Raw genomic sequence first — 14941 nt, 5'->3', positions numbered from 1 at the left:
AAATTAAATTGTTTTCATAAGCAGTATGCTCAACGAGACCTAATAAAAAAATATTTTCATCAGGTCTTTTACATTATGCCAGGAGGACCTAACTCAGTTTTTTTTTGGGGGGGGGGGGGAGAGAGGGGAGATATCTAAAGCAAATTTAAAATCTTGATTGGTTTTAATTTGCAAAACTCATCCCAAAATTCATATTTTTTTCCTCTTTTTTCGAGTGACAATACGTAAGGGAAACTTTTTGCACTATTTCCAAAGAACTATCTCTAGAATATGATTCTGTGGAATAAAAAGCAAACATTAAAAAAGCATCAGGACATAACATATAGATACCTATAAGAAGAGACTCTAATCATAATATTTTCGTGAATACAGATATTGAAATATCATGGTTTCTATTATTTGGATCACATTATTTTGAAGTGTAAGAGGCAGATGAAGGAGAGCGAAAATTACACTGCATAATATAAGCATGAGCAACAAGAAAAGGCCAAGAAATACTTCAATAAACATTACTCCACCATGTAATCTGCAAAACCAGACTGGCAAATTTCATATTTCCTGCACTGCTCTTACTCTGGAGTCTGGACTACTCTTAATCTACACACTGTCATTTCTCCTCATTTTATTTTGTTGTAGTAAATGCCCAATTACATGCTTGAACAGCAATTACCTAACAGTTAGCGTTCATCTACTGTGAGAAAGAATCTTTTCTGTCAAGCAGTTATTCAAACCTATTTCAAAGTGGGCTGTCGTTAAAGAGGATGTACTTTGGCTTTCTTTTCGAACTAAGTCATAGCGCATAAAATCAAATGCAAAAAGTAATTTTTAAGGGTATACTCACCATTATGAGAGGATAAGTCTAAATTAAACCTCCAGTCATGCTCTCTAGGATCAACTTCTATTTCTTCATCCATACTTATGTCATACTTGAGTAGTTTACGAGGTTTAGCTTCAACTAATCATCATCCAGCCCAATACACAAAGAAAAGCACAAAAAGCCGATCTATTAGCTAAATTAATTAAATTTACAGTGAACAGAACTTACAAAGCTAGACTTTGCGGATGCATAATGGTAAATGTAAATGGTATTAAATGTGGAGACTTGTACCTATGAACTGTTACACAAGATTTGAATCCAGCAGGAGGAGTGGTAAATCCACAATTATCAGGGAGCAGTTACCCTGTCATTTATATTTATCAGCTATCAGAGGAAAACAGGCATTTTTCGTGGCTTTGTAAATTATTGTAGCCTTCATGTCTTTCATATGAACACTGTGCCTCTGCTTTCCATTTAAAGAAGGAAATGATCATGTCGATGGCCAAAATGTGAAACATTGCATTTCCGTTTGCGATGTTTCAGACATCCTGCTATACTTTATTTTTCCTTTGGGAAACTAGTTAACGTATGTACTTATTTTTTTAAAAACTTTCTTGCCTTTTCTCCTCTCTTATTACCTGGAATATTCTGTATACATTTCAAACTATAAAATTGGCACGTTTCTCTCGGAAAAACGAATTAGGGTGAAAATTTTGAGACACCGCAATGGAAACACGTCCTTTTGCACTTTGACCATCAACATGTAATATTAGTTGAATTTTTGAGAACTATTTTAATGCAAGTTGATCCCTCCATGCTACATTCAAATCATGCGGATAGTATTCTCCGAGAATACCAGCAGCATACAGATAGGTTAATTTTTTAAACTTTGATGAATTAGTCCTTCATTATCAATTTAAAAAATTGGGTGTACATAAAGCATGAAGTATAACTTTCAATCAGGGGTGCAGAATCTTCCAAGCTTTCACATTTTCACGCGCCTACTTGCCGGCTTTTCACATTTTTCTCATCAGTTTTCAACAAAATTTCCCACCAATTTAAAAGAGAGATTACCCTTTTTTTCTTTTTTCTGTTCACTTTCGACTTTAGACCCTTCAAAATGTTCCCTCTTTCCGTATTTTTAGGGGCTTTCCCACATGTTCACGCACCAACCTGTAGGCGCGTGATCAAGCATTTTCTGCAACCCTGCTTTCAATTCTACCTTTTGTTAATTTTTTACGTTGAGTATAAATTGAAACAAACATGGATTTAAGCTATTCTTGACGGTCAGGATTAATACACTTTTCGCAAAGCTTTACGCACCATACTACTTTACTTTAATTTTAAGACACCCACCATTATAACCTGTCTCAGAGAATCGTTCAAAAGAACTATTAAAGTGATTTAGAGCTTTCACGTTTTGAGCAACCTTTAACGTTAGGGTCACTTTGAGCTCCAAATCATACAAATCTTCTGTACTGCTGTGCTGAAGAAAAATTCCATATGAGCCTGCAAACGTTGCTAAATTTCCTGTTAAAATACGAGTTCTCAGGGTGATCTATAAAAATTTTTCCACCAATTCTATAGAAAATTTTAGTCGCAATCAGATCTAAATCATTTGAAATTTTTTTTTTTTTTTTAAAAAAAAAAATTAGGAATGACTCTCCTCAGAAATGAGAATTTTATTGCAGGAAATTTTGCAATTTTCGAATGTTCTTACAAAGTTTTTTTTTCAGCAAGCAGTACAGCTGGCTGCTTCTGGTAGACTCCTTTCATTTCAAAAGGTCTGAATTTTTTTGAATTGAGTTCAATTTCTTGTCTTAGGGAAGAAAATAGATTAAATTGCATATTTGATGAGACCTTGCACTGAAATCAATTTTTAAATGCAGTTGTGAAGAGCATTAAAAAGGGAGCAATGATAAAAATGTTCAATAATGAGTCAAAGAATAAGCCAGACAGAGAAAGACAATTTGACTTCAACAATAGAAAACGGCTGCAAATTCCTTCGTTTGGCTCTAAAGATGTGAAAGTATCATCTAACTTAAAATTAAAGTAACTTTTTTGAGATACTGTGAACAGATCATGCAACAAACTATTAGCTACAATTAATTGAATTTTTATCGAACTTAACAAGATATTTCGTTTTCCTTCCTGTTTAAAAACGAGAGTGTTACAGATTAAAAAGAGGGCCACTGTATTACAGCTACAAGGTGTTGTCCACTGGATAAACTACAGAAAACTTTTTGCAGACACAATGCCAGTTCTACCATACGAATGTCTCTCACAATTTATGGACCATGAAGACTATTCTCAGTTTTATTCCATGGTACCAAAATGAAAAACGGAAGTCAAACTCGTTTTCCTGATACTTTGGCGTTAATACTTCTTAGTTTTTTCATACTCCCGGCAAATGGTTTACAACAGACGACTCTATCACAGTGTTAGATAGATAGGTAAAACTTAATCTTCTTGAGAATCAACGACAGTTGTCAATCAAGGAGTGAGAAGTACAGTGAATCCTACAATATTTTATCTTCTCGTGTACTTTGACTTGGATTTAATGTTTCCAATGATGTGGAAACGAGATCAATTTTTTTCTCTTGCTTAGTAGAAAATTGAGAAAAAACGTATAATTCTGTTTTTCAAGTTGAGAAAAATTTCATGGGTTTCAGGGGAATAAAATACGGAAACTCACTCATAGAATGACCCTTGATACGTAGACCGAATCAAAACAGTCTGGTATAATTAATTTTTTAGAGGGAGAAACTATCAAATGCTATTCTTCAATAATGTCTTCACCCAAGAGCAAAAAATTTGATATTTCAATAAATTAAAATGATTTGTAACAGGAGAAAACTATAAAAGGTCAAATGTTGATAGTACTGAATGGCAACTTTAATGACTTCTTATTACAATCTAGAAAAACTTTGGAGCCTTTCTTTCTCATCTAAATAATTTAGACGTCGTCTAACTTGATTGAAATTAACATGGACAAGTATTTAGGCCTTTCCAAAAAACTATCACGATACATAGGCAAGTGCTATTGAAAAGCTACGCTGCTAGCGGCCATGCATAGATTACGATTATCAACTAATGCTATGTATATTTGCTAAGAATGAATCCTTACCGACTCCAGAAGCTCCTGATTCCACAGCTGCTTGCTCGCCTTCTGAAAAAAATAGAATGATGAGAGGTTAGAGCAGTCATTACAACAACATTCAGAGAGAAGGTAAGATACCAACTTCAAGCTCTTCCTCTGATCTCTTCTAATTTGAGCAAATTTAGAGTTTCAAATCTAAACCTTATTTTTTGTTTGTTTTGTATCTATTTTTTGTGGGGACTATTAAGGCATCATAAATCGGATGCATCCTAATCTTAGAAAAAAAGTTGAATCATGTTTGTAAAATAATACTGGTCAACCAAATATGTGCAAATTCCGACAGAATTTTTAACAATTTGCAACGTATCACTCCGGAACTCAAGAAAACGCTTTTTTCGGTCGAGTTTCTCTGATGAGAAAAATTCACCTATTTTGACGGAAGTGAGTATAACCATTATCCGCATGTTCAACAGATGCAACAAAAAATTGAAAGTGTATGCTTTGAAAGTTTTACGCAAACTAGATCCCACTGTTTCTATTACAAGGAGAGACAGAAATTAAGGACGAAACAACCAAAAAACATTGCATGCGGTTAGGACAAAATGATAAAACTAACAAGAAGCCATTCACTCAGAAAAATAAGTCTTTGAGTCTCACTAGATTCTTTGACCTTAAGAGAGTGTTAGGATTACGTGCCAGCTACTGAGAAAAATTTAATCCTACATATTGCAAAACTTAAATAAATTGATTTCTTGAGACTAAAAATAGATAAAAAGTGACTAAAGTCACAACACACACTAAATTCACCTTCAAATCCAAAAATTATTACGATCATATTATTTTTATTTTTTACAATATTTGATATGATAAATATCCAGAAGCTTATTACTTTAAGGGACATTTAAATTAAAGCATATAATTATTTTAGTTTTCGCACAATGCCTTCATTTTCAACTTTTGTGAAAAGGACAATGCAATGATTAAGATTTTCAATGTTATTTCACAAAAAGGATCGAAACATTCCTGTTTAAAAGAACATGGCAAAACGTGACAAAAATTTTAATCGGAAGCAAAATCATAGCTGCATAAATAGATTTAAAAGTAAAATAAATCTTTGAACACTCATACTTTTCGACAAAATGTGAGATTCTTCCCACTTTCTTTCGACATCAATTTTTTTCCCCAAAACTGATAGGCAATGACATCGTGCAACAGAACAGAAGATAGGAGGGTAATTAAGCTTAGAATTTTTCTACAGTAAAAAAGTACTGCTGATGCTTTAAATGCCCTCTCTTTCCTAAAACGTTACTTCCGTATCAGATACATGGCTTGAAAAGCTGTTGGAAATATAGTTGGGTGAAAAAGGAAGTGCTCTGTAAAAATTTTCACTTAATTTCAAAAGCATTTTCATCAAAAAATCTGCGCTAACAGATAGCTCTTAATGAAGTTTTTTTAGAAATCATTGCGACCAACATTGCTACAGGATATTTAAATGGACTTACACAATGCACATGCATAATTTTAATTAAATTAAAGTCAGCATGATTCAATCAATGAATGATGAAGGTATCAAGCGTCAAAGGGGGAGAAATCAGGTAAAAGGGTATGAATGGCTTTGAAAAATACTTAATGAACAATGGTGAAGCCTCCTTTTAAGGCTTCAAATACTAGAATATATACAAAATCACATGAATGAAAAATGAGGATGAGGTTAGATGAAAAATGAATGATCTCTAGTATGAGCACATGAAAAATTGAGCAATGACTGTTTCCAAATTTTGCCGAAGATATGTTTGGTAAACGAATCAATATGTTCTTTCTTGCTTGACAACCACAACCGAGGGACCCGTATTTTTTGCTGATCAATAGATTCACGCTTTGCAAGTTCTGAAGGTCTGAAAGTCCTCTCCTCTGTGCAGCAGTTTTTTCATTTATCTTGAATTTTTTTTTCTTTTCCATTTTCTGCAGCTTTTGGGCAGCAGTAATTGAGCAAGGATACAAAAGGAAAAAAACCACGATAAATTTTGAGAAAAAATGAATTTCTAGTCAGTAGGAAAACTTGCTGACCAAAGTCAATATAAAAATCCTTCTTTTTTCATACATATACTCTGCTACACCTCAAAGGATTAAAAATAAAATTGAGAGAATGTTAAAACACAGAAAATGAATGATTAAAAGAAGCAGACACACAAACAAACAAAATCAGAGGATTATTTTGATGTACCTGAATAAGGAATGTTAGTAAATCCACGGGTGTCTAGGACAGACGGGGAATGACGATGAGAGGAAATATGATGGAATTCTACAGAACTTTTGATGGAGGAGGAAAAGTCAGAGAGATCGTCAGAGCTTTGTCGCTCAGTAGCTGGGAATGACTCAGTTCTTTCCTCGGAATGCTTAGAGTAACTATCACAGTCTACATCAGGTTCAGTCTGCAGGTCTTCAGGCTTCAAAACCACTCGTCTCTGAACAACACGTTTAATGTGCAACTGTCCTTCAGAGTCCACCTCATGTGTCTCAGAGACATCCTCTCCTGGACCAAACTTTGCAATGTAGTCCTGAAGAGCCTTTTCTGCGTTTGGACCCGTAAATGTAACTTTGTGAATTTGTGGTGGCATTTCAACTGTCCTGTGAATGGTATGAGTGTAGCCTTCTTCGTCGCCTTCTAGGGGCTCTATTTTTTCTGTTACGTATGGTCTTCCATCTTCAAACCATATTCCTGCCCTCGCAGAGTTGGCCAGATTTTCAGCAGAAGACATTAATGTATTGGAGCCTGCGCTCGATGACATCAGAGATTCATTTTCATAATGGTAGGTTGCATGAGTGCCTGCTGAGCTAGATGGTTCTAAAGAATCGGTGCTACTTCCCATGACGTCTCTGCAAATCACAGTTGTATTGGAGGAGTCTGTGGTTTGACTACGGCTGCCATACCTATAGTCTTCACTGTCCAGTTCATACCCTGAACTATCCTCATAAGTTTCCGTAAAAACTTTGGCACAAACTCTGGATTCCATTTCCAGTGAGTCGGTCATAGAGCTTTGTTTCATTTTCTTCTGCTTTTGTTGGAATTCTATTGAGTCTGTACTGGCTGACATGACATCGGATTTAAGCTCTAGGGAGTCAGTGCTGGATGTTAGGTGATCAGAGAGTTTGGCTTTTAAATGGGGTGGTTTAAAGTCTAGAGAATCGGTGCTGATAGCCATTTCATCATCAACATCGGGCCATTGTTGAATAAACTTCTTGCCACTGTAAATTTCAGGCTGAGATCTGATTGGAGATACCAAAGGTTTGTCAAGTTCTAATTCCGGAACCCTTGAGACTTCTTCTAAAGAGTCTCCGCGACCCATCGATTCGGTTCTTTCCGCGAACTGCTCCACATTCGACTGAGCTTGTCTAATGATTTCGTCTATCTCAAACATACGTTTCTCATAGTCTTCAGAGTTAGAGTCATTTCCCTTCATGGCAGATATTGTTTCACAGCTCTCAGATTCAGAGGCTTGACTCTCATGACCTTCTTCTATTTGAGAGAGCAGAGCCTCTTCATCTTTCGCTTTTTTCTGAATTATTTCTGCCTCAATACAGGCTAACTCTAACCCTTCATACTCTTTCAAAGAAGTGAAAGAAATATTATCGTAGCTGTGATGTGGTTTTTTACTACCAGAACTCCATGTGTCTAACGAGTCTTGAGAGCCTTGTGACCTTTTAAGCGCCTCAACAGCCATGAGTTGCTCGAGTTTTTCGAACTCCTGCAAGGAGCTGACAGAGATATTATCTTTTTCGTTGGATTTAGAGAAATATTTTTTACCAGCGAGAACATCATATTCAGGTGTACTACTAAGAGACTTTTTGTCACTTCCAAGGCTTCCAAAGGATTGACTAACCTGACTACCTGCGCTACCAACTTTGCTACTTTCAAGATCAGTTACATCCTCTTCTTTGATGTCTTCCAGCGGTGCATGACTAAATTCACCCTCATATCCATATTCAGCAGCCGCTGAAGTTACACCTTCAAATTGCATTTCTAACCATTTTTTACCATCTTCAACTTCATCCTTGAAGTCGAGGTCACTGCTGGGAGAATTTTTATCGGTGGGACTTTCATCCAAAGGGAAAGACAAATCTTCTGGTAATCCACCAGCTCCATAATAAGTCATATTAGTCATTTTGGCCTGGGTTTTAAAAACTGTTGGATCTTCATCACCATCCTCATTGTCTGCTTTTCCTATTTTATTAGTGTCACCATCATTTTCAGATAATTTTAAAGCTGAGACTTTTCCGACAACTCTCTTTTTAATATGAACACTTTTCCCTTCGGTGTCTAGCTCATTGGCCTCTTTAGCAACCTCTTCGATTACAACAAAGTCATCAATCAAATCGGGTTTTTCTAGCAGCTCAAATGAGTCACTGTTCGGAGATTCAGTAATGGATTGTTTCTCAACATCATTACTACCCTGCTTGGAGACACACTCGGTTTCAAACGCAGTTTTTTCTTCTGTAGCTGCTGAAGTTTCTCCCGTTGTGCAACTGATTTCATCATCATTGACGACGTATTCTTGTCCTTGATCAGTCTCTGTTGTTTCCGAAGATGTTTTACTGGACATTGAAGCAGCAGCTGAATCAGCTGCAATTTCGTTCTCTAAATCTGGATACTGAAACTCTTTATCGTCCAGTGGAGCCATGTGTTGCGTGACAGTTATATCAGGGATAGAACCTACAGACAGCCTTTCTGCCTTGCGTAAAGCTGCTTTCCTCATCTGCATTTCTCTTTCCTCTAACTCGTAGTTCTCAGCAGCAGGGTCCTCTATAATGGTGGGGGGCAACGAAGCTGGAACTGTGGGCGTTAGCCGCGGTACGACATGAAAAGCAGCCTCAGCCTCGGCAAGTTCTTCTTCGTGATCACCATTGTGTTGGAATGGAGTTTTATCTCTGGCAACAGACATGCAAGATTCCAATTCTGGTGAACAAGAGAACTCATAAACACGTTCTTTCTCCAGCTGAACCTCAGGTGAAGCATTGGACGGAGAATCAGGGTAATCATCTCCATCGTAACAATTAGAGTGGGGATCTCTCTTCAGTGCAAACCCATCGTCTCCTCGTTCTGCTTCTGACTGTTTATCAAAAATGTCTGGCGTTTCTGGTGTCGCAGGTGGCTCAGGAGTTGGGGGTCGCTCGATTGGATCTTCAAATGCACCATCTGATGAACCCTGTTGAAGGAGACTTGCCAGTTCAGAATCAGGCCGATCATCTGAGAATGTAGAGGAGGGGAGCCGCTGACCACTTTCTGAGTCACTTTTACTGATTTGTGAGTGGGGTCTGCTGTCAAGTTCTCTAGAGTCATCCTCAGTTGGAAAACAGTCATCTAGAAGAAGTTTCCCCTCTCTAATATCTCTATAAAATCCCTGGTCTGCTTCGGTATGAAGCGATTCTTCATACCTTTCTTCCAGTTCTCTTCGATCTAAGGCTGAAATACATTTTCTATCGTTTTCAGTGTACCTGTCGCTTTCAGCAACATCTTCTAGCCCCTCGGTAAACTTTATACCTGACTGAGTTTCTCCTCTAACGGCTACAGGAATCCTTGACTGTGAAATGGAGGTGCTTTCATTTCTCCTGTGCCCTACTTTTTTGCCTACATTACTATCAGCATCATCTTCAGAGCCAGTGGAAAATCGGCTGGGTTGTGGAATTTTACTCCGCACCTCGGGCTGTGGCGAACTAGAATGTCTGGAAGTGATTTGAGTGCCAACACTTTCAATGCCATTCTCACTAACAACTGAGCTTAAAATAGTAACCGATGAGCAGGCTTGGGGTTCAACAGCCTCGTTGGTTACAGTTCCGACGGTGGTAGGGGTTAATGAAAATTCTTCCTTTGATTCTGAAGAGAGGCTGAATTGGTCTGAAGAGCCAGATATATTTAAACTCCATTGTTCTGAAGATGGCCCTGTTGCACATTTCTTTTCCATCTCAATAACGGTACATCGGCTAGATGCCATATCTGAGGAACTTGATGCAAGACTCCCTATAGGATCTTCAGTGCTCGATACAAGAGTTGCCACCTGTGTAACAGAATCACTCGTTGAATGTTCGGGAATGACTGCATGCGGTTCAGGCTGAAAGGTCATTTCATGAGATCTTTTCATTCTTTGAGACCCTCCTGGGTATCGCATTCCTTCACTATCGTAATCGTCATCGTACGTATCTTGTTTGTGAGTCTTGAAAGGAGATGAATCGCCACAAATTACATGCGTCGGAATGTCTGTTTCATACGGCTCAAATACTTGCTGGGATTTGAACTCGTCTTCATCAATAGTTGTGGCAGACATCACGTCATCTCTATCAAGTTCTAGTGTTGAGGCAATCAGAGTTTCAGACGCTTCGCTTGATATCTCTACACTAGCCAAATTTCCTGAACTTTCAGAGCTCAAAGATTTCATCGATTCTCTAGAGCTCAAAGAGCTTACCGCAGTGTGATAATCGTGTGATGAGGTCCCAATGTTGGATCGAGAGGAAATCTCGCGTGACATGGCTGATTCATACTCCGAAGAGCATGCTGTTCCAGCAGTGCCTGTTAAAAGAGCCTCTACATCAGAGGAAAGAGGCCTACTAGGTGTTTTGGTGTCAGTCTGTTCACATGATTGATAATTGCTTTCACTAGAACTAGAATTCACATCATGGTCAGCTCCAGATCTGCGATTACCAGTTTTTTTTATGTCTTTCGATCGTTTTTTGAGCAATTTTTTTGGAGGATCTGATAGAGCAACCAATTGGTCGTCATCAACGCCACTAGATTCAGAGATTGGTTCATCAATTTCTTCAGGAAGGAACGGTTCTGAAATACTGCACTTTGTCTCTTCAGAGTGTTCTTTTAATGATGGCATGGTTTCTGGACAGGCATCAAGGAAAACCGCCTCACCTACTTCTACATCTTTTTTTCGAGACTCGATCCTTGAGAGTTCTTCTTTGGTGCCTTCAAACATCCCGGAAGAATTGGGGCAGCTCTTAACTCCTTTCTCTGAAGATTGATGAACTGATGGACCAAATTGATCACTGGCTGCAGAGATCTGACTGATTTCAACATCCAGCGGAACTGTTGGACCGCTTGTTTTCTCTGCATTTGATGTCTCTGTACTTCGTAGATCTAATGGGATCTCTGGTACATTTGCAATCAATTTATCTAATGGTGCATCACTTTCAATTATTTTAGTAGATGGGGGCGTATGTTCACTATTTTCTGTAAAGACGATGATGTCTTTATCAGGTTTATTTATTTGTAACACTTCACTCTCTAAACTTGATGCAGAAGTTGGCTTGCTTGTGCAGATATCGCTTTCTTTGTCTTTTACTTTAAATGGAGGTTGCGTCGCTTTTTCCCCAAGTCCTGATGCATCTTCTAATTCTGTAGAGCTTTCAACCTGAGGTGCATCCTCTGGAGACTTCTCAAATACATCAGCACTTAAATCTTCATAAGAACTTATTCTTCGAGTTTCAAGTGACCCCTGAACTTTGCAGTCTTGCAGAGATAAATCAGTTTCAACACCAGTGCTCCTGAGGTCTTCGTCGGTAATCTCGACACTTGATGTGTTGGTGTCTGTTCTAAACATTCTTTGCATATTTTCTCTATGCTTTTTAGCAATTACTGATTCAATTAAATCTTTACTGACAGATTTGTCTACTCCAGATTCATGCATCGATTCCAAAAATTCTGATAATTTGGATTGTGCAGCATCTGATGACAGGAAATCCATGTTTTTCCCACTCAACACCGATTCAATGTCTGCTATGACTCCTTCTGCCATTGAGCGTATTTCTTTCTCGTTAACACTCGAGGATTCGATCATTTTTTCAGTTAGTCCACCCTCAAAATGCTCTTGAGCTTCGATCGGTACACCTTGATCATAAACTTCTTGCTCATTTTCTTGAATTGGAACTTCCCAGACTGTATCTGGCACATGCTCTTCGGGCGTACATACTACTTGTTTATCGATCAAGGTACTTGTGGCAATGTCATATTCTATGGTATCCCAAATCTGCTTGTCCTTGGAGTCAGCCGGGGTAACGTCAGATTCGGACTGCGTGTCAACACTTTGGTCTGAACTGTCTGTTTGTTGCTTCCCAGATAAAGAGTAAGTGATAGAGGGTACCGGTTCTTTGTCTGGGTCAAATGTTCTACGATCTGGTCCTTCTCTTTCTATTCCTTTTTCCGTTGATTCCAGTTCACTTTTATCAATGTGCACTTCCCCAATGTCCTTTGGCCAGGATTTCAGATTTGAAGAGAGAGGTTCTAATGACGTCTCTGGAAGATCAGTAGATGAATTAGATTCGTCGTAGCTGCTTAGGTGACTTACTTGGTGCATAGATTCTGATATGATTTCATTCACAACCTCTGAACTGACCACTTGGATCGCATCATCATCAGGGGCTTCGATGGTTTCTAATGACTGGGTCTCTTTGACCGTTTTTTCTAAGCCTATTTGTTTGTGTTCAGGAACGGAGGAATCAATCTGCTCGTTAATCTCAGAACGGAAAATATGCGTATGAATCTGCCTATTTATCATGTCCTCTTGAGTTACTTCTGTAACTCTTTTCTCAGTGTCTGAGATAGTCTTGTATTCTAGAGATGATTCTTCTTCCAACTGAGTCATTAATTGGTCCACAACCATTTCTTTTTTAATTTGAGACTCAAAAATTCTTTTTCGAGTTCTTATACTTTCGTCTGACAGCTCAGAGCACGGTAAGGATGCAGAGCGTTCATGGATAGTTTTCCGAGGGATAGTGATGGGCGGAATTTCATTCAAGCATTCTGAATACCTCTTATCAAAGATACCACTCTCTCTTTCTGTTAAGAATCTACTACTTAGGTCTGTGGTGTCGATTTTCAAAGCGGGATTCTCATACGCAAAGTATTCAGATGGATGACTACCAATGTACTCAGTCTCAGAATCGATACTTTTCGTGTTCCGTGATTCTTTAAAGGATTCTGCGATGGTAGTTGCAACATTTACAAAGTTATCTGTAGATGGAATACCAGCAGAGGGTTGCATAGGTTTTGCACTGCTGTCGTCCCTACCTAAAACTTCAACTTTACTTGAAGTATCAGTAGAGTTTACATCTATTGAACCGGAGCTATTGTCTATAGAAACGGAGGATGTCACAGACAGAGTTCGTTGTTTTGCAATTGGTTTCACAGCTCTTGAAACAGCTTCTGGTTTAGGAGCAGGAATTTCACTTCTCACAGGAGAGTCATCGGATGATGTACTACTGGATGAAATCTTTTCCCAGAATTTTTTTGTTGTTTGAACTGAATATGTTTGTGCATCAGTGGTTGAATCGCTGAGTTCCGAGGATTGTTCTGACTTGGGAGGATTGGAGGAAAGGTTTGTTAGGTTAAGTACTTGGGGAGAGGGAGATGAGATGGTTGGAGCTCTTGTTAACTGTTCATGCTTGTCCACAGCTTGCGGGTCCTTCCGATTAGTTTCTAAAGATCACACAATCACACGGACAACCGAGTATTAGAAATTTTAATAATCACACAAACCAGTTAAAACACAAGAAATAGATTATTGTATTATTTGTCAACAAATATTTTAGACAAGATCAGAGTAAGTAAAAGCTGTTGTCAGTCAAAAGTGAAGAATCAAAAGGTAAAGGAGTTATTTATCATAGAGCACAGCAGATTCAATTTTAAAGATGGAGGGAAAAGAGACGAAAATTCCTACCGGAGGCTGAGGATCTAATACTTAATTGGCATTCAAATACCGTCGATGTTCACTTTGATTGATGTCACCGCAAGAAAAAAAAGAGAGATCAACTTTATTAAGTCAACGAAGATGACCAACTGAAAGGTTGCAAATTCCGTGCAAAAACAATCTGACACTTGCCCAATGAGTCTTCAAGGAATGTAGCAACAACTCAATTTTCTATCAAAAAATAAAAACTCGAAAACCAAACAATGCAACAACCTTGTATCACTTTCAATGCATCGTTAAGGACGCGGGGATTTAAAAAAAACAGTGGATATCTATGAGGGTTTTCAAAAAATTGATTTGTCACCACAATGTAAACCTACTGCACGAGTATCCTCATTTATAGCATCATTTTACTGGTGGATGAGAGCAAAAAAGGCAACGATGACATAAATTGAAATATCTCCCACGATGAAAGAAAGTGAAAAGAAAAATGCGGAACAAACAAGTGTTCTCAGAGTTTTAAAGATTAATTCAGGCTTGGTCCAAACATTACTTGCAACTTCAAAAGACTGCTAAGGACCAGCAGTCAAAGTCTTCAAAATAAGCATAATGTTTCAAAGAAGAAACACATTTTATAGATATGATCAGGCTTAATTTTGAATTTTTTGAGATTGCACCAATGCTACTTTCGATGCAAAACTCCCCATATATATTCTGGCTCTATAATCTGAAGATTCCGGGTTTGTTTCCCTGGATTACCTCCATCCGCAGGATTAACCCCTCCGGGAAATTTCCAGTTGAACCAAAAGAAAAAAATTAAATTGAAATAATTAAGAGGGAATAATGAAGTATATTTACAGATGAAATGTTTGTTAAAATTATTTTTGAACTCTAGTTATAAAGGGGGCAAACGAATGATTAGAGCTGTAAGCAGGTGAATAACATGCCACTCCAAAAATAAGGATATGAAATTTCAAAATTTCAAATTCTGCCATGTGTTGGAAGTTATAAAGATGTGATGGATAACTCACGAGAGAGCTTCTTCTTATTATTCATTACCTTCACACGAGCTTCTAGACTCGTAAGAAGATCCTAAAGGGCTTTCACTGACGGAGCATGGTTTGTGAATTGGATGTATTGAGGGAGACATGGGGCGTTTCTTGAGTCGTGGTGTTGTTTGAGGGCTGGGCTCAAAACTCCAATAAACAGAGGACGGAAAATCACTTGTTTCTTGGACCAAGTCATTCAAAAGATCTTGTTGAGAGGATAAGACAGAATTTGTCGTTAGCTCAAACTGATTAGAGGAATCAAAAGCCACTGAAAAAAATGGAAACTTCTGTA

General features: G+C 38.0%; 1 protein-coding gene across 1 annotated transcript in view; it reads right to left on the bottom strand.

Moving 5' to 3' along the window:
* The window catches only part of LOC109035693 (uncharacterized), a 60763-nt gene that overhangs the window by 3528 nt on the left and 42294 nt on the right, over positions 1 to 14941 (bottom strand). Inside the window, exons 6-9 of the mRNA XM_072298862.1 lie at positions 14660 to 14917; positions 6142 to 13389; positions 3945 to 3986; positions 842 to 955 (exon numbers count right to left, since the gene is read on the bottom strand). Coding sequence (XP_072154963.1) covers positions 842 to 955; positions 3945 to 3986; positions 6142 to 13389; positions 14660 to 14917 — 7662 coding nt within the window. The remainder of the gene's footprint in view (positions 1 to 841; positions 956 to 3944; positions 3987 to 6141; positions 13390 to 14659; positions 14918 to 14941) is intronic.

The sequence above is a fragment of the Bemisia tabaci genome, chromosome 3, assembly GCF_918797505.1.
Source record: "Bemisia tabaci chromosome 3, PGI_BMITA_v3".
Taxonomy (NCBI): Eukaryota; Metazoa; Arthropoda; class Insecta; order Hemiptera; family Aleyrodidae; genus Bemisia; species Bemisia tabaci.
This window is presented reverse-complemented; position numbering and strand designations above follow the sequence as displayed.